This window comes from Bubalus bubalis, chromosome 1, assembly GCF_019923935.1.
Source record: "Bubalus bubalis isolate 160015118507 breed Murrah chromosome 1, NDDB_SH_1, whole genome shotgun sequence".
NCBI classification, from domain to species: domain Eukaryota; kingdom Metazoa; phylum Chordata; class Mammalia; order Artiodactyla; family Bovidae; genus Bubalus; species Bubalus bubalis.
In genome coordinates this window covers 29,794,337-29,813,538 of record NC_059157.1, presented here as the reverse complement: position 1 = coordinate 29,813,538, position 19,202 = coordinate 29,794,337, and the positions used below count along the sequence as shown (strand labels likewise).

At 44.0% G+C, this 19,202-nt stretch overlaps 1 protein-coding gene across 3 annotated transcripts in view; it reads right to left on the bottom strand.

The window, feature by feature from the left end:
- PDLIM3 (PDZ and LIM domain 3) overlaps positions 1-7,862 on the bottom strand; it is a 31,433-nt gene extending 23,571 nt beyond the window's left edge. For 2 of the 3 annotated variants that reach the window (XM_006044063.3, XM_006044065.3), the window contains exon 1: positions 7,669-7,861. In XM_006044063.3, coding sequence (XP_006044125.1) covers positions 7,669-7,761 — 93 coding nt within the window. In that variant the 5' untranslated portion in view covers positions 7,762-7,861. Of the gene's footprint in view, positions 1-7,668 lie in introns of all 3 variants that reach the window. The other variant, XM_006044064.3, reaches the window with a different exon arrangement.
- Positions 7,863-19,202: the final 11,340 nt, after the last annotated feature.

Sequence of the window (19,202 nt, the reverse complement as noted above, 5' to 3'; positions counted from 1 at the left end):
GAAATTCTCCCAGACTCACAACTGTTAGAAGAATAAGAGTTTCCATCCCCAGTGTGGCTTGTAGAGATAAAAATAACCTCAAACTTTTAATTTTCTCTAGCTATAGTTCATCAAAATCAATACAGTCTATTTTTAAACTTCTAAGACCAGAATGCTTTTCTTTGAGTTAAAACATGAGAAAGCATGGCTCAATGTGTTTGCTTTTAAAGACTCTACTAGCTTTTGTAATATACTTAAATTTGGTTTACATATAATACTCAAAATTGGTTTAGAAAAGCCTAACATTATTTCTTAGCTCTGGTTCCAGTGAGTGTAAACATCTGAGGGTAGGCTTGGTGTGTATCGGTCTACATAAATTTTAAACAGAGACATCTGGTGTGCTGAACTTAGATACTGAATATTACTAAACGTGGGCTTCCCCAGTGGCTCAGTGGTAAAGAATCAGCCTGCAATGCAGGAGCTGCAGGAGACGAGGGTTCTATCCCTGGGTAGGGATGATCCCTGGAGGAGGGCATGGCAACCCACTGCAATGTTCCTGCCTGGAGAATCCCATGGACAGAAGAGGCTGGTGGGCTACAGTCCATGGGGTCGCACAGAGTTGGATATGACCAAAGTAACTTAGTTCGCGCACATTAGTAAATGTAATTAGCAATGTTAATATGGAAGTTAATAACTATCTTATACTTACCCAAAATATTACATTTACAAAACTCTTTCTAATAACTATCATTACAACTCTAAGACAGGCTGGACAAAGGAGGCTGTTTTTTTTCCATCAGAGGAGGTAAAGTGACTAAGGAACCTATGGCTTCTCACTAAGGTGGGAGCTGTGTCGCCAGTGGTTTCATTAAGTCACATAGGAAAGGTGGCTGATAGTGATGCCGGACAGAGAAGGCGATGGCACCCCACTCCAGTACTCTTGCCTGGAAAATCCCATGGATGGAGGAGCCTAGTAGGCTGCAGTCCATGGGGTCGCTAAGGGTCGGACACGACTGAGTGACTTCACTTTCACTTTTCACTTTCATGCATTGGAGAAGGAAATGGCAAGCCACTCCAGTGTTCTTGCCTGGAGAATCCCAGGGACGGGGGAGCCTGTGGGCTGCCGTCTCTGGGGTCGCACAGAGTCGGACACGACTGAAGCGACTTATAAGCAACTTAGCAGCAGCAGTGATGCCGGAACCAGAGTCTGACTTTGCATTCAACCTGGACATTGATTTCCTGGGACCTCCAAGGTGAGAGTTGATAAGAAAGAAAAAAAGTGTGTCGAGAGATGGATGAGAGAGAAGGAAAAAACAGGATAGTCCCTTCTTCCTGGGTCTCAAGTTCAGTGAGGCTAGTGGTCAGCAAGTGACCCCTAAATTGGCCTGGTTTTAGGAAGTTAAACGATCTGTTTAATCACAAGAATCTATTATTTCCCAGCGTTACTTCATATTATTACTTTGTATTCATTTATACTACCGCTTATAGTTTAATATTTTCCCAAATTAGGAGAAGAGAGAGGTAAAATGAGGCAAAGAGGTTTTCAGGGGATTATTATTCAGTTTCATTAGTGTCTCAAAAGTCAAAAGCATTCAAGAGATCATTGGAAACAGTATTTCCGCCAGTCACTGAACACATGGTTCCAGACTTATCTGAGAAGAATCACTGGGTAGGGGGGAGGAGAGGGGGAGTCTTTGCTCAACATAAAGATTCCAGTCCAATCCAGAAGACTAGAATGGTGAAGCAGAAGCTCTAACAGAGGAACTAGGGAATCTGTGCTTTTAACAAGTCCTTCAGATGATTCCTATTTTTCACATCAATATATTACTTGGGTCTGTTTGGGAAAAAAAAAACCTAAATCACAGGTAAACCATCTATAAGGTCCTGTTAACTGTGGGAGACATGAAAGAAGTCCTTGGCTCTGATGGGATTTTTGTGTTAAGAATAAAAATGACTGAAACAGTTATGGAGCAAGACAAGTGTATACTGAAAGGCTGTCCTGTGGGGCGTGGATCTAAATAGTGAGAAATCCCATTGTTCAGTTGTTCTCCACTGCCTACAAATAAACTCCAATGTCTGAAAGCCCTCCACAGCACCTGGCTGCAATCTACATTTCTAGTTCAATCAGAATCTCTGCAAGTAGCAGCTGGTCATGGGTATTTTCAAAAATTATCTGAGCGAGTTTAACGTGCAGACATGTTTGAGAACCATGTTATACTATTATATATTATATTAATTATGTTATATATTATAACAATGTTATACTATTGGTATTTGTCTTTTTTAAGATGAGAAAATGAATACTCAGAAAGTGTAAGAAACGTGCTTAGAGTCACATATCCAATGAAAATTTGAAATTCCTCTAACTCTGTAGCTCAAGCTCCTCCACTATCCCACAATGCCACCCCTGCCGGTACTCTCTCTTCTCTCACTCCTCCTATCTCTTTGGTCACATTTCTTTCATGGAATCCTGAACAAGTTGTATCGTGGTAGTGTGTGTACATGTCTCTTCTGATACATGAACTTCTCAGAGGGGTAGAAACTCATTAAGTTATAACTGTATCCCCCACAGTGCTTTACACAAACAATACATTCTGCACTTGATAGATCCTTGTGGGGTGTATGAATGTGAGGAACAGAAGAACTAGTGCTTGGATGCAGACATGTCTCTGTTAGAGCAAAATTAAATACAGTCACCTCGCCAAATCCGTGGGTTCTGCATCCAGGACTCAACCAACCAAGGATTGAAAATATTTGAAAAAGAATTCCAAAAAGTTCCAAAAAGCAAAACTGGAATTTGCCACATGCTGGCAACTACTTACATAGTATTTACATCGTGTTAGGTATTATAAGTCGGAGAAGGCAATGGCACCCCACTCCAGTACTTTTGCCTAGAAAATCCCATGGGTGGAGGAGCCTGGTAGGCTGCAGTCCATGGGGTCGCTAGAGTCAGACACGACTGAGTGATTTCACTTTCACTTTTCACTTTCATGCATTGGAGAAGGAAATGGCAACCCGCTACAGTGTTCTTGCCTGGAGAATCCCAGGGACGGGGAAGCCTGGTGGGCTGCCGTCTATGGGGTTGCACAGAGTTGGACACGACTGAAGTGACTTAGCAGTTAGCAGGTATTATAAGTAACCTAGAGATGATTTCAAGTATACAGGAGATGTACCTAGGTTATGTGCAAATACTATTTTATATAAAAAACTTGTTCATCCTGGGGTTTTGGTATCCTTGAGGGGCGATGGGGATTGGGGAGAAAGAGGGGTGGAGTCCTGGAAACAATTCCTCAAGGATACCGAGGGCTACGTGGGCAAAGACCGCATTCAACTGTAAACATTTCTTTCTAAAAGTTCAAATTTCCAATATAGTTTATATTAAGGTACTATTCCGTGTTAAAGCCTAACATTTTCCATGTTGGTACCCGGGTCCATATACAGCATTCTCAGTCACAGTGATCTCAATCCTGGGTGTGCTCGGTATACAAAGCAGGGAAGAGGAAATGAGTGGGAAGGGGCATACTGGCAGGAGATGTATACAGTCATTTTACATCATGTACACAAAAGAAGCCTGTGCTTTATTCCAAACTGGACCATTTGTGAAAACAAGCTGTCTGTAACTTGGCTGTGATAATAGATCCACCTTCTGGGTGGTCCAAACATTTAAGACAGAGAGAGATTCCTTAGAAACTTTTGCCAGAAAAAGAAAAGCTGCTCACTTAGAGATGTGAACCTTAAACTTCTGTGAAATACCTAGGCCAGCTGTATACAATGTTTGCAGTAATGATGCCCTCCCACGCTAAACATCTGCAACTTAAATTCACATTGCACCAAGTAAAAAGCACCTTTGCCTAGAAACCACTTTCCTACAAATCGGATCACAACCAATTTGCTCAAAATTTTTTTTGAGATTGTCTGGTATTTGATTTATCATCTGAGCCATCAGGGAAGCCCCAATTTATCTTACTTCTAATTTTTTTTTATGATACAGAGTTTTACCTGGCTGATTAATTGGATGGTAAATAATTATTGGGTGGGGACGCTTTGTCCTAATTTTGTGAATTGCAATTTCAACTGATGGAAAGAGTTATTTTGTAAACCATGCTCCCCAGCAGAGGCTGGAGCAGAGGACCACTGTCTAAGTAGCATTGCTATCATCTGCTTTTGTAGAGTGTAAGGAAGGGAAGGGAGGGCATTGCTTGTAGGATAAAAATTGAATTGCCTTGAGGAGCATATCTCATTCATGGGACTTAGTCTGGTGTCCAGTACAGGCACTGGTGTTTTAATTCTTTGCGTGCTTAAGAACTTACATAAAACAAATCAATGAACAATAAAAATTTTCCTTTTTATTTATTGTGGGATATTTCTGAGAACATAACTTGCACCTACTAGGAAAACAAAATTAGGTCAAAAGTGAACAATTTAATAACTCATATTGGGTCTATTTTTATTCTGTAACATATATGAGGTACTAGACACTGTGCTTGGCACTGAATAGACACCCCCCCCACCCCAAATTTGCTGGTTGTTGCCAAGAGGCGGGCATGCAATCTGTGGGATACAGATATATTCAAACAACTGTGGTACAAGGAGTAATGTAAGGAGATGTAGGTCAAGAGCTACAGTAATTAAGTGGATGAAATGACAGCTACCAGAATCAGGCTGGAGGAGTGGTATTTAAATGGGTTTCCAGAGGCACAGAGGACGGTGGAATGGGTGGGGAAGAGAAGTCTGGAGAAAAATGATAGCAAGAGCAAAGCCATGTTAGAGAAATCATAAGCAGTCCCGAGTAGGGGCCCCACTATGTATTTATGGAGTAAGAAGAAGAAAGGAGAGAGAAGAGAGGGAAGAAATGAAGTTGGACACTTGAGAGAGAAGGTGAAAGCTGTGAATGTCATGCTAAAAACCACACATTTTATTCTAAAAACTGGGGATGCTACTGAAGGACTTTTAAAAATGGGGAAGATAGGATCAACCAGCACCCATCTCAGAGATGGCTGGTGAGAATATACATGGTGAATCGAGAAGGGAGACAACTAGGTTTCAACTTATGAAATCTTGACTGGGGACAGTGGAAGAAAAAGAGGAAAGTGGTAGATCTGAAAGAGGCAGCCTGGTGATGAGTTGGATGGCACAAAGTACCTCTTTGGAAATACCTGTACAATAAGCAGAATCTTTCATGTGTTTGGAGGATGCAGGCTTTAGAAGCAAGTCGACCTGCATCAAAGTCCATCCCACCACTCGTGGTCATTGGCAGGTTATAAATCTCTTGAAGCCTTACTCCCTTCATCTGCAGAAAGGGATATTACTACTACTACTACTACTCTGATAGGATTATTGTAAGATTCAAGTGACTTAGTGGGTATGAAAGGCTTAGAAGAGTGCATGGCAGGCAAAAGTATACCAATGCACACACAACCTCATCCACTACCTTTTAACACAGTATAAAAATTATGAAATTAATACAATTATTCTGCCACCTAATTGTAATACTGATAAGTATGTTCATATCTTTTAGTCTTTTTCCCCAAATGATTTTTAGTATTCTAATAATTTCAGTGGAAGTACTCTCAATTAGGTGCTCATTAAGGCAAAAAAGTTCAAGTGACTATGTTTTCATTTATTGAATAAGAATCTACCATGTGAATGGCTTTGGGTACACTTGGATAATAAAGCGTACACCTATTAGAATAATAAAAGGTACACCAATTAGGATAAATTTATAAAGTTATCTCAAAAGTGAATGACTTAATCATTCATATTGTGTCTACTTTTATTTTGTAACATAAGAGGTACTAGACACTGTGCTTGGCACTGAGTAGCCCCCTAAACCTGCTGGTTGTTGTCCTAAGCGGGGGAGCATGCAATCTGGGATACAGATGTATTCAAACAATTGTGGTATAAGGTGTGATGTAATAAGAGGTTGTAGGTACATTAAGTGGATGAAATGAATTAAGTGGATGAAAACAAAGCAGTGTAGTGGTACCTGCTGTCCTTGAGTTAAATTAATTGAAGAGAAAATCAGTAGTCAAATGAAATAATCATATGTGTTCATATGCACTGTTATTGAACCAAGTGTCACTGTGAGTGACACAAATTAATTATGAGTTAAAAATTCAAACAGAATTGGCTTCCCAAATAATAGTTGTCATTATATCAAATATATTTACTGATAGCTCCTGCAGTCACGTGCAAAATGTTAAGTTCTGCCTTGAAATAAATATTGTTTATAAAGTCAACAACTCAACATTTCAAGCATAAGATTAATCATATTGATATGTTCCACAGTAATAGCAAGATACTTCTTTTATAAATCACTGAAAGGATTTTTGTGACAAAGTTGTTTCCATAAGATTTACTACAATATGATTTGTTAGGATTTATAATATAAATAGGATTTGTTAGGATTCAAAAACTATACTTCAGAAACTTTAAAAATATTTCTCTGCAGAGATAATGGAAATTGTTTCCTTTGGTAAATCCATAAAAGGCATTGCTTGGCCCAGATCATTGAACCATTTTCTGCCTAATTTACTTAGGAACATTTTGGGAGTATGTTAAGTTCTTATGTCCATATGAAAACACATGTCAGATGTGTTTATGTTTTCAAAAAATGTAAAACAAAGCTTGAAATGTTCCATGCATCCGTATGTTTTGAGATATTTTTAAAAGCCATTGGTTCTTAAAACCCATAAGTAGAACAGAATTTAGAATTCTTTGTTCAAAGTCTATGTGAGTCAGATTATAAAGTATACATTTATAAAATATAGTATGAGCAGTAAGGAAGAAAATAAAGCATAGTAAAGATATAAACATGCTGAAAGTTTATGTTTTAAAATTAGGTTTAATATATATATATTTATATGTGATAATTGAAATAATAACAATTTTCTGTTAAGACAATGTTAGAAACAAATCAACTAGACCAACTAGAAATTTACTGACAGGACAGATCCTGAATTTTTTCACTTCCTTTTTTCTTAATCGGACAATACTTTAGAAAATAGTAAGTTTAAGGAAAGCTTGACTTTAATAATGAGGTATTATCTTCAGAGTTACTAGTCTGAAAGATGGCTCTCCATCAGGTGAAGGAAACTATCTGACACGTTTTCTTCGTAGTTTGAGTTATAGGTGATGATTTCTAAGCCAAGTTCCAGCTTTGGAAAGTATTTACTCAAAATGCCTGGAAACCTAGTAATACAAATTAGTAACTTTTCCCCTGTCTGGGCTGATATGATAGATTCCAACTTGGCCAGCCCAGGTGGTGCCCTGCGAACAGCGCCCTGAACTTTTCATCCAGACAAGGAAAGCATTCAGACGCGCAACTCTCTCCAACAAAGCTTTTCTGATCCCCACCTCGTTTGTTACTGAAAGGAAACCTGGCGTCGAGGGAGAGAAGGCAGCCCACCTCGCAGGGAAACCACGCAGCCAGTTCACCCCTCTTCGGAAAACTGCGGGAGGTCAAGAGGCTGCAGACAGAGACCACTAGGGCGGACGTGGTTAATTCTCTAAGCCGCTCCGCATCCTCCGAACTTTGTTCGCTGAGATGCTGCCGTCCCTCGACCTGTGAACCCGAAGTCAGGACCCACCCAGCACACCCCAGTGGCTCACTGGCCGCTCTCCTCTCCCGAGGGGGTCCGCGGCACGCCAGAGTCCCCGACTTGCAGCCGAAGGATGGAAAACACCTACCCTGGTGATGACCAAAGGCTGGTTGAAGTCTATGCCCCCCGAGAGTCTGAAGCCCCAGGGCGCCGGCCCAGGCAGGACCACATTTTGGGGCATGGTGCCTCCTGGCACGGCCTTGCTCGGGCGGGGCCGCAGCGAGTGTCCCCGAGCGGCACGGCCCACTCCGCTCCCGGGGCAGTGTCCTCGCTGGACCGCGACCCGGGAGCTTTATCCCCGCTCCCGTGTGACGTCACTGGCCTCCCCTCCTCCCCGCCCCCTCCCACCAAGGAGAGCTCCAACTTTGGAAGAAAGAGACGTGCCAGACCCGCGGGAGTTTACAGACGCACCGGCCCGGGCGCAGCCTCCCAGACTTCTTGGGCTTAAGGCTGGAGGAAGCTTCGGGTTACAACTCCCATCCCTCTCTTAAAGTAACACCTGTCCTACTGTTTATCTTCTGCTTGGAGAGCCACAGGGAACTTCATTGGAAGTTAAAAGCGGTTAAACCACCGCTTTTAACCACAGCCTCTATACTTCAAGTTAAAAGAAGACCAGCATCATCAATGCAATTGGTTATTGAGCAATTTTGAGTTCTTTAATGGTGGCTTACTAGTGTGTGACCCTGGCTAAGGTACTTTAATTTCTTAAGCCTCAGTTTCCCCTGCAGGGAATTATGGTCCTTCTCTGGTAGGGTTGCTGTGAGAATTAAATGAGCTGTTTCTGCACATTGCTCCGCACCGCATGTGGGTGTGTACCTGTGCACTAAGTCACTTCAGTCAAGTTTGACTCTTTGCGACCCCACAGACTCTAGCCCACCAGGCTCCTCTGCCCATGGGATTTCCCAGGCAAGAATAATGGAGTGGGATGCCATTTCCTACTCCAGATCTTTCCCACCCAGGGATAGAACCCGCATCTCCTATGTCTCTATCCTTGGCAGGTAGTTTTTCTTTTTTACCACTAATGCCATCTGGGAAGCCCTTATGTAATCTATGATAATATAAATATATTAAACTTCTATTTTTTTAAAAAATGAAGAAATCTAAAAGTGAAAATATTATGCAAAGGTCCCCAATCCAATGGGTCATCTAAAAGTGTATATGAAAAGATAATTCGTCAGTATACTCAAAGTGTTAGTGAAAGTGTTAGTTGCTCAGTCGTGTCCAACTCTTTGCAACCCCATGGACTGTAACCTGCACCAGGCTCCTCTGTCCATGGAATTCTCCAGGCAAGAATGCTGAGTGGGTTGCCATGACCTCCTGCAGGGGATCTTGCCCACCCAGGGATCGAACCCAGGTCTCCTGCATTGCAGGCAGATTCTTTACTGTCTGAGCCACCAGGGAACCCCAGTATACTCAAAGTATCATTTAATTTTGATTGGAGTAATTGTACTTCCCTCAAATTCAGTCTGTAAACTTATGTTTTTGACACATGGCTGGCGAGTGTAACAGAAACCTAGGAGCTGATACTGTCCTGTGTGAGCCGTGCAAGAGGACCCCTGAACAGGATGAAACTGGGTATAGGAGAAAGAGGGAGGGTGGGTGTTCAGTGAAGATCTTAATTGTCCAGGTGCTGCACTGATTGCTTTATCCCTGTCCTCTTCGTCCCCATGGCAAGCCCATCAGATTGCTCTTTTTCTTCTCAATTTTTTTTCTGGTAAAGAAGTAATTTCTTAGAAGTGACTTGCCTAGATCACATAGCTAATAAGTGATACAGTTGTGATCACAAACCCAGGTCTGCCTGACTCCAGGGTGTGGCTGGTGTGGGTCTGAAGACCAGGATAGTCTGAGGGGGGTCCTGCCTAGGCTCCATGTGGAATCAGGTATTTCTTATGTTATATTCCAGGATGCTCTGATTCCCAAGGAGAAGGGGAGGGACGAGGGAGGAGAAGTATGCAATGCTTAAAAAGCCCAAGGATGAGTGTCTTGGACTTCATGCCCAGTACAACAGGGCTGTCTCACTTCAGGTAAGAATAGCTGCAGTATGCTTTATTAGCAGCCTAGTCTGTTTGTATGTGGTTTTAAGACTCAGAGAGGGGACAGATTCAGGAAGCAGAGAGCAAAGTCAACCAGCCCAGAAATCATGTAAATCACAAATCCTGGGCTGGAACTACTTTGTCCACTGTGGCGGGTTATATAAAATCCTAGCGGATAGGTGTTTTCTGGTCCCAAACAGTTCTTTCATCCTTTCTTCCTTCCCTACTTCTCTTTCTGTTTTTAAAGGAAGAGTATGTGTTTAAGTCTGAGACCCCTCAGTCAGTGGTTCTGAATTTTGATGCGCATTAAGAGAGCCTGGGAGCTTCCCTGGTAGCTCAGATGGTAAAGAATCTGCCTGCAACGCGGGAGGCCTGGGTTCTATCCCTGGCTTGGGAAGATCTCCTGGAGGAGGGCATGGCAACCCACTCCAGTATTCCTGCCTGGAGAATCCCCATGGACAGAGCAGCCTGGAGGGCTACAGTCCATGGGGTCTCAAAGAGTTGGACACGACTGAACAACTCATTACAGCACGTAGCACAAGGCAGCCTGGGTGCTTATTAGAGATGTGGACTCCTGGGCTCCACTCTACAGAGATCTGAATTCAGTTGCTCGGGCCAAAATCCACTGTGGGTGGTCTGTGGACCACACGTTAAGTAAGAAAAAGTACATCAACACATAGGATTCTAATGTCTTATACTGTGGCTTCGTATGTGTGGTTCATCCTTTCGGAAATGTCTTATTTTCTCTATCACAGCCCACTGCTTTCCACATTTTCTGGGAAGACTTGATCGGCCACCAGTATCTTCCCTGGACATTTTCTTGACTTAACTCTTATTTCTTGTCAATATATCTTGATTTTGAATTTAGCTCTCCTCCAATATAACCAAGCACCTGCTAATGTGATGGATGCTGGGGTTAAACACAGGGACAAGGGATGAGTCTGGATTTTGACAGGCACATAATCTTCTAAGGATGATGTTTTATTTTGTTTTTATTCTTTACTTTTATTTATTTATTTTTTGGCTGCTTGGCATGTGGGATTTTAGTTCCCTGACCTGGGATCAAGAATTTCCCTGCATTGGAAGCACAGAGTCTTAACCCCTGGCCCACCAAGTTTGACGTTTTCCTGAGAGTTATTTTGCATTCCCAACCAGACAATAGGTTCCTCCAGGGCAGGCGTCCTATTTCATTGGAATTTACCAAAACTGCCATCTAGTACAGGGCTTTGAGGAGGTGATTGGTAATTACTGATAAGTGTGCCGTGCTGTGCTAAGTCGCTTTAGTTGTGTCCAACTCTTTGTGACCCCATGGACTGTAGCCCGTCAGGCTCCTCTGTCCGTGGGATTCTCCAGGCAAGAATACTGGACTGAGTTGCCGTGCCCTCCTCCAGGGGACCTTCCATAGGTAGAAGCAGGTTTTGTTCTTGACTGGAATTGGTTGGAGTAGGGAAGCTCATTGTTCCTTCTTGATTCTCCCTTCCACAATAGTCCTACCAAGAAGCACCTTCCCTGACAGCTTCTGTTATGCTCATTGTTCACAAGGGTTTAGTCTCCCCAGCCCTACCTTGCTGGTGCAGTATTTGCGTGTCTTTGCTGGTATGGGCCACACAAACCAACTTATCCAGGGGCCCGGGCAGCCAGCCAGTGCTCCCAAGCCCTTCCCTGCATTGTATCTGACTTCCTCTTTGGTAAGAGCCCGTGTGATTTTCATGCTTTGGAGGATTTGGGCCCTTGTGAAATCTCTTCTGGAGAATTAACCACACTGAATTCCATGCTCTGTGCCTGCCCTCGGTGCTGGCAGGAGCCTCCATTGTTTCATTCCCACGTCGTCACACTCCTTGGGACCATGCGATGGTTCAGCTCAAGTTCATTTGGTATTCCCCTCTGAAATGTCACTGAGTTTTTCCACTGTTTGTACTGAATTAACTAATAACAATCAAGAGACTCATCAGTATGCTGGAAATGAGAACTGAGGCACTATAGGCTGAGCAGCAAAGAGGGGCGACTTCTGGGTACCAGCCTCTCTTACTGCTGGTGGCTGCCGTTTGCATGCGAGGGCCTTTGCAAATTGCAGTGTCATATAGAGAAAGAGAGTTGGTCAGAGGATGAGAGTTTTTTAATCATGTTTTCCCATTGAAACCGCTTATCTGGGGTATTTCCATCCTTACTAGATTGTCTTCTGGGTGGACTTCAAGCCGAGTGAGGGCAGGTTGCTTCCTGGCACTAGCAGCTTGAGGAAGAAGCTTCTTTCTTTGTGGACTACTTACCTGTTTCTAGTTCTGCCAAAGTGAACTTGATCAGCAGAGCTACTATGGTGTGTCAGGCATTGTGCTAAGCATTTAACAGGCTAGTTATTTCTGATTCCTAAGACAATCCCGCAGAATAGATATTATTCTGAAATTATTATTCAGAAATAGGGACTGTGAGAAAATAAGGAAGCTACCTAAGATCTTATACCTGACAGGTGGCAGAGTTGGATTCAAGCGTAGATCTGTCCCTTTCGGCCACTTCCTGCTTCTTCTATTATTTCATAGTGCTTCTTTTTTTTTCTTTTTGGCTGTTCTGGGTTTTTGCTGTGGTGCACAGGCTTTCTCTCTAGTTAGGGAGCCCCTGGCTCTAGAGCGTGGGCTCGGTAGTTGTGGTGCATGGGTTTAGTTGCCCTGCAGCAGGTGGGATCTTAGCTCCCTGACTAGGGATGAAACCCATGTCCCCTGCATTGGAAGGTGGATTCTTAGCCACTGGACCACCAGGGAAGTCCCTTCATGTTGCCTCTTAATTCACATTTGCTAGGGTTTATCCAACCCAGAGAGCCTCTAACAACCTCTACTGGCCGTTCAGTGCCATGGTTTGAGGTCTTTTAGAAGCCAGAAGCTTGTTTTCCCTGGGGACCTAGGTGGAGTCACAAATCCCAGTGGAAAAGGACTCCTCAGAAAGTTGATATTGCTCACCACAACCTGTTTTTGATGGTTCAGGGTCCCTAGAAATTCCTGCCTAAATGGGTCTTGGGAAATCAAAGACCTAATCTTCAGTCAAATGGTATTTTACTTGGTAGGGTTAACTGCCCTCAGATTCTATCTAGATTTCTCTTTTTAACACACTCATGAGCCATTAGAAGAGCCAAGATAATAGTTATAATAGAAATACATTGGAACCCATGCTTCGGTAACAGAGACCATGTGTTTTGGGGCTTTTCTGTTTGGAGTCAGTTTATCATCACTATAAAAACATTTCAGATGAGAACAGAGTGAGTGGGAACCCTGGGGAAATGTACAGGGAGCTCTAGACTTGGATGGCTGGATGCCGGGCCTGGATTTAGTCACCCAGAAGGTTTGAAGGGAAGCACTAAGGCTAGAATTTAATCTATCACAGACGCCTTGGCCATCTCCTTGAGCGTTTCCACCTGCTTCACCACTGGGCTGCGTGACTGGTGTCTGAACAAATAAAACGTGTGTGTTCTGTACTTGATATATCAGTTTAGTCCAGATAGAACTGGGTTCCATACACAGTCATCTTAGTGGCCCCATGTTTTCTTTTCTTAAAATTCTTTAAGACTTTTAAGATGAAAAACGGGGACAATAACTAGTGAGTAATTAGTATATACAGTCTGTGTTTATATTATTTGGACAATGTTATTGCTGTTCTAGAATAATGGGCTCAGCCTCCTCTTGTGTGGAGGAAAATGAATACTTCTGTCCCATTTGTCCCAGTTTTCTGGTCACACAAAGGGAATGAACATTCCGGGTTCCAAGTCCTGGCCAAGCGATTGTGATTGGAGGAAAGCCTTCTCACTACAGGAATGCCATCTGCAAAGAACACACATTTGCTCTTCCTCCAGGATAATGAAACCTCTTGAGTTTTAAATGTAGAATTGGATGCTCCTGGTACAAACTAAAACCAATTCAGTGAAGGCTCTGGTCTACTTATTCTGTTAAAATTGTGCATCTCTTAGACCTTGTGATACCAGAATTTTCTGGATTTTTTTCTGACATGTATCATTGGAAGCTCCTGAGTTTCTTCAAAAGCCCCCTTCCATATTTGCCTCTTAAATGTCAGTGGTTCCAGGCTCATCTCACGTTCTGGAATCTCACTGTGAGGTTTTATAAAAGCCTGTGGCTTTTTTTCCTACTTAAAAATTAAAGTCTGGGGACTTCCCTGTGGTCCAGTGGTTAAGACTTCATCTTCCCATGTAGCAGGTGTGGGTTCAATCCCTGGTTGGGGAACTAAGACCCTACATGCCAAAAAACCAAGACATAAAACAGAGGCAAGGTTCTAACGAATACAATAAGGACTTTAAAAATAGCATATGTTAAAAAAAAAAAAAAGTAAAAAAAAAATTCTGGATGGCTGTCTGGCTTCCCTTATCAGCCAGCATGGAGGGAAAGGGCCCAGAGAAGGGCTCTGCAGAGCTGGAAACCTGGGGAAGGGAGTGACCGGAAACCAGAGGCGGAGGAGGAACAGTTGGAACCCAAGAGGCTGCGGCAAGAGACGGATACCCTCTGTGTACATTGCGGCCCCTGACCCCTTCAGGCCTCTGCACATAAGGAACCTTCGGGAACCTTCTCGGCACGCATGGAAACTTCTCAGCTCTGTGAGGTCGGGCGCAGTATTTTTCCAGCGAGGCCGCGGGTTTGTGAGGTGCTAGAGGGAGGTCGCAGGAGGAAAAAGCAGGAGGAAAAAGCAGTCCAGGTGCCACGAGGCCTGCGCCGAGGGCTGGGTGTGTCCTGACAAGCGAGGAGGCTTCACCGCGCGCCGCGGGTTCTCCCAGGCGCAGCCTCTGCTCGAGCACCTGACTCGTGGTACCTGGTCCCGCCCCAGCGAGCATTTAGCAGTCTGAGCGCCAGGTATGCAGGCGGCGCCCGAGGGGTCAGGTTGGCCGGGTCAAGGGTGAAACCGGTGTCTGTCTCCCGGCTGTGGTGCGCGGACACCATCTCCTCATGGCAGATGGGGACTCAACCTGCCCGGACGGCTCCTGGGCCTCTGCCCGGTCACCTCCGTGTAGGAGCTGAGGGCCGGACAGCAGGGCGGCCAAGGGGAGGCGGACCACTCGCCTGGTGACCGCTCAGGACCGGCCCCGCTCGGACCCAGAGCTTCTTGTCACCTGGGAGTTGGACACTCTCAGAGACCATGGAGGGCTCCTCACTGGTCAGGAGTTCTTGAGGGGCAGAGAGGGCCCTTGCTAGCTGAGCCTATCTACTGATAATGGCTATAGCCAGGTGGACGTTCCACGGTGTTTATCAAACGAGGCATCTCTGGTGAGTGCTCAGGCATTGGTTTTATAGGCTTCTCCATCTGCCTCCAGCTTCTGTACCTGCCTGAGTGAGGCACCTAGTTCTTAACTAGCATGACTGACTATTGCAGATGTCTGGGGTTGGTTGGTTTGTTTTATTTATTTTTAGCAGCAGTATCTAATTGAGTTCTATTGTGTTTTTTGGCTGTGCGTGGGGTGTGTGAGCTCTCCAGCTGTGGCTTGTGGGCCCCAGAGATCAGGGGTCTCAGTAGTTGTGGTGCATAGGTTTAGTTGTCCTGATGGCGTGTGAGATCTCAGTTCCCTGCTGCTGCTGCTAAATTGCTTCAGTCGTGTCCGACTCTGTGCGACCCCATAGATGGCAGCCCACCAGGCTCCCCCGTCCCTGTGATTCTCCAGGAAAGGACACTGGAGTGGGTTGCCATTTCCTTCTCCAATGCATGAAAGTGAAAAGTGAAAGTGAAGTAGCTCAGTCCTGTCTGACTCTTAGCGACCCCATGGACTGCACCCTACCAGGTTCCTCCATCCATGGGATTTTCCAGGCAAAATTACTGGAGTGGGTTGCCATTGCCTTCTCTGCTCAGTTCCCTGACTAAGGCTCAAACTTGCATTCCCTAAGCTTAACCACTGGATCACCAGGGAAGTCCCCTAGATCTCTGTTTTGTCTTTGTTTCTTGACTGCTTGCCTCTTGCCCTCTGGGCCCCTATAAAAATCTACTTTCAGGCCCCAAGAAGAGTCTTTCTTTTGAGCTAGAATGATACTGGCTAGTCTACACAAGTGTTTACTAACCATGGTACTGGGCGGTAGCAACATCCTTTTTGTTTAGAAAACATTAACAGGGACAGGGGTTAATGGGCTGGAGTGGCTTGGGAGCCTCCTTCCAAATATTTTTTTTTTTTAATAGAAAAAGATATATTTATATACTGTATATGCCTTTGTAGTTTATGGTGGGTGGGGATGGTCACTGGATAAGTTCCAATTTCATCTTTGTCTCATTCACTCACCTTCACTCCTCTCTTGGTCTCAGTCCCCAGTTCAACTTATACCCTTTTCTATGTATCTGATCAACTTCTCTGGCTTCCCTGGTGGTTCAGTGGTAAGGAATCCTCCTGCAATGCAGGAGATACAGGTCTGATCCCTGGGTTGGGAAGATCCCTTGGAGAAGGAAATAGCAACCCATTGCAGTATTCTTGTCAGAAAAATCCCATTAACAGAGGCGACTAGCAGGCTACAGTTCATGGGGTCGCAAGACTTGGACATGACTCAGCAATTAAACCACCACCACCACCAATCAGTTTCTTAGGCCACATTACTAACAGTTATGTGGTTAATTACTCACTCAGTCCCTATATGAGAACATAGAGTGACAGTGGGCAATAACACATGGGTCTTGGTATACGTCTTATAGACTACTAAAAAAGAAAGATGTTGGGGCTTCCCACGTGGTCTAGCAGTGAAAGACTTTGCCTTCCAATGTAGGGAGTGTGAGTTTGATCCCTGGTTGGGGAACCAGGATCCCACATGCCTCCAGGCCGAAAAATTGGAACGTAAACCACAGAGGCAATGCTGTAACAAATTCAGTAAAGACTTTAAAATGATGCACGTCAAAAAAAAATGTTTTTTTAAAAAGGTAGATGTTTAAGAAATAAATGTGCAGAAGGACTACAGGCATCATGACCGATGTGTAAGAGGGGTGGAGTGGGGCCATGGGAAGCATGGTTGATTCCTTCTGGGTAGGTAAGCCATGTGCTCAATGTGGAACTGATTTCTGATCAGAGGCTTCTGAGATGGGTCAGTTTTCACCAAGTCTTTCAGATCATTCCTGAAATCTGAAAGAACCTATGTATGTATGAATGAAGACTCCATTGTGTCCAACTCTTTGCGACCCCATGGACTGTAGCCCATGAGGCTCCTCTGTCCATGGGGTTCTCCAGGCAAGAATACCAGAGTGGGTTGCCATTTCCTCCTCCAGGGGATCTTCCATATCCAGGGATTGAACTTTCATCTTTTGAGTCTCCTGTATTGCAGGCAGATTCTTTACCCACTGAGCCACTGCAGAAGCCCCAAAGAGCCTAGTGTACTCCTATAATTGCAAACAAAGCTCCATGGATATAGAGTGTTGGGTCAAGACCATGGTAAAGGTAGGCAAAGCCTGGGAAGCATTTGTGTACATGTGGTATCCCTGTGGTGCACTTATACATGTTGTCTACGCTTAGACAAGGAGGGGTTCACAGACAGTGTGCAGAGTCGCTCTAGAGGTGACTGAGAATCCCTGTAAGCCCCTAAGGGGAGCTGAAAACTGAGGTGTCACCATAAACCAAGAAAAATCTCCATACGGCCTCATAATAGATTAAAATTCTGGTCAGTACCCCGGCTTTTAAACTTACAGGAAGTGTTAGAGTGATAATAATAAATAATTGAGTTTTGAAACAAAAATGAAAGTCTGTCTCCCCCAATGAGATATATATTCTGTCATTTCTTTCTTTTTCTGGATGTAAGAGCCATATATCGAAGTGCCTGTTAACCTTTTCCCTCAGAGAAAGGCAGGCTCAGCTTGTCCAAACTTTGAATCCTCTGCCTCTTTCCCTTCCTCTCCCCTCCGTTCTGGTGAGGAGCACCCCCAGTGTTGCCAGTCAAGGCTCGGACCTAGGTGCTGGCTCCCCTTCTCCTCGCAGCCACTGCAAGTAATGAGCACTCCCCACATGTTGTATAATTCCACTTATCTGAATATTCAGAACAGCCAAATCCATAGAGACAGAAAGCAGATTAGTTGTGTCTGGGGCTGGAGACTGTGGGAAATGGGGAGTGACTATTTCATGGGTGCAGGATTTCCTTTTGGGGGAGATGAAAAGATTCTGGAACTCAATAGTGGTGGTGATTGTACAACACAGAGAATGCCCCTACTGCCACCGAATTGCAATCTGGATGAACATGGAGGACATTATGTTAAGTGACATAAACCGGTCACAAAAGGACAAATATTGTGTAACGTTACTTAGATGTGTGTGTATGTGTATGTTTGTGTGTGTGAAAGTTGCTCAGTCGTGTCTGACTCTTTAGCAACCCCATGGACTATCTAGTCCATGGAATTCTCCAGGCCAGAATACTGGAGTGGGTAGCCTTTCCCTTCTCCAGGGGATCTTCCCAATCCAGGGATCGAACCCAAGTCTCCCGCATTGCAGGAGGATTCTTTACCAGCTGAGCCATGAGGGCATGAGGGAAATTTAGATGAGATGTCTAAAATAGTCAAACCCACAGAAACTCAGAAACGGGGGCCTGAGGGGAGGAGGAAATGTGGAACTGCTGTTCAGTGGGAGTAACATTTCAGTTATGTAAGGTGAATAAGTTCTGGTCTGTTGTACAATACTGTGCCTCTAGTTAGCAATTCCATACTGTACGCTTAAAAGTTTTCTAAGAAGGTAGATCTCGTATTAAGTGTCCTTACCACACAAAAAAGTTAACTTGAATCATGAACAAGATCAGATCCATAATTTACATGTCATTAATCAGCTTACCAAAGATGATCAGTGAGGCAACTGGAGTTCTTCCATGCTTTTGATAAACTCTCCACTCTGATACTCAGCCGGAATCTGTAGTCTTCTTTGAAGGTTTTCTGAATTCCTACATCAAGGAGTACTATCTTCTTGGAGCTGTTTGCTTGAAAGTTAATGAGGCACATGAAATTGGCGAACATTTTCTGTTCTCAGGATAATGAATGGTAGGTAGCATTATTCTTGGGGTCATCTATATTCTTAGAAATTAGAAGAGGTAGATATAATTATGCATTTCTTTAGGTAAAAAAATGAATTCCTTTCAAGAGGTCATGGGCTTTGGAGAGTTTTCTATCAATAGTTATGCGTTTTTGCTGTTCTGTACATACATGCATGCTCAGTCATGTCTGACTCTTTTGTGACCCCATGGACTGTAGCCCACCAGACTCATCTGTCCACGGGATTTCCCAGACAAGAATACTGGAGTGCGCTGCCTTTTCTTCCTCCAGGGGATCTTTCCAACCCGAGGATCGAACCTGCATCTCCTGCATTGCAGGCAGATTCTTTACCAACTGCTAAGCCATCAGGGAAACTCTGTACATACATTTTGTCTAATTTCCCTGTTACTGGGTATGTGCATACTTTAGGTGGTTGGCTGGGCTCATGGAGTGGTCTGAGGGCATGAAATAGATTATAGCCAGCTTGTTAATATGGCAACTGAATCCTTTGATTTATATTTCCCTAAATTCTACCCTCCAGCCAGCAAATTGACCAGCTGCAGATTAAAAGCTTCCTGAAAATGAAACCATGAAAGGATTTAAAAGCTATTTTGAAATGTGTCAAATATTGAAA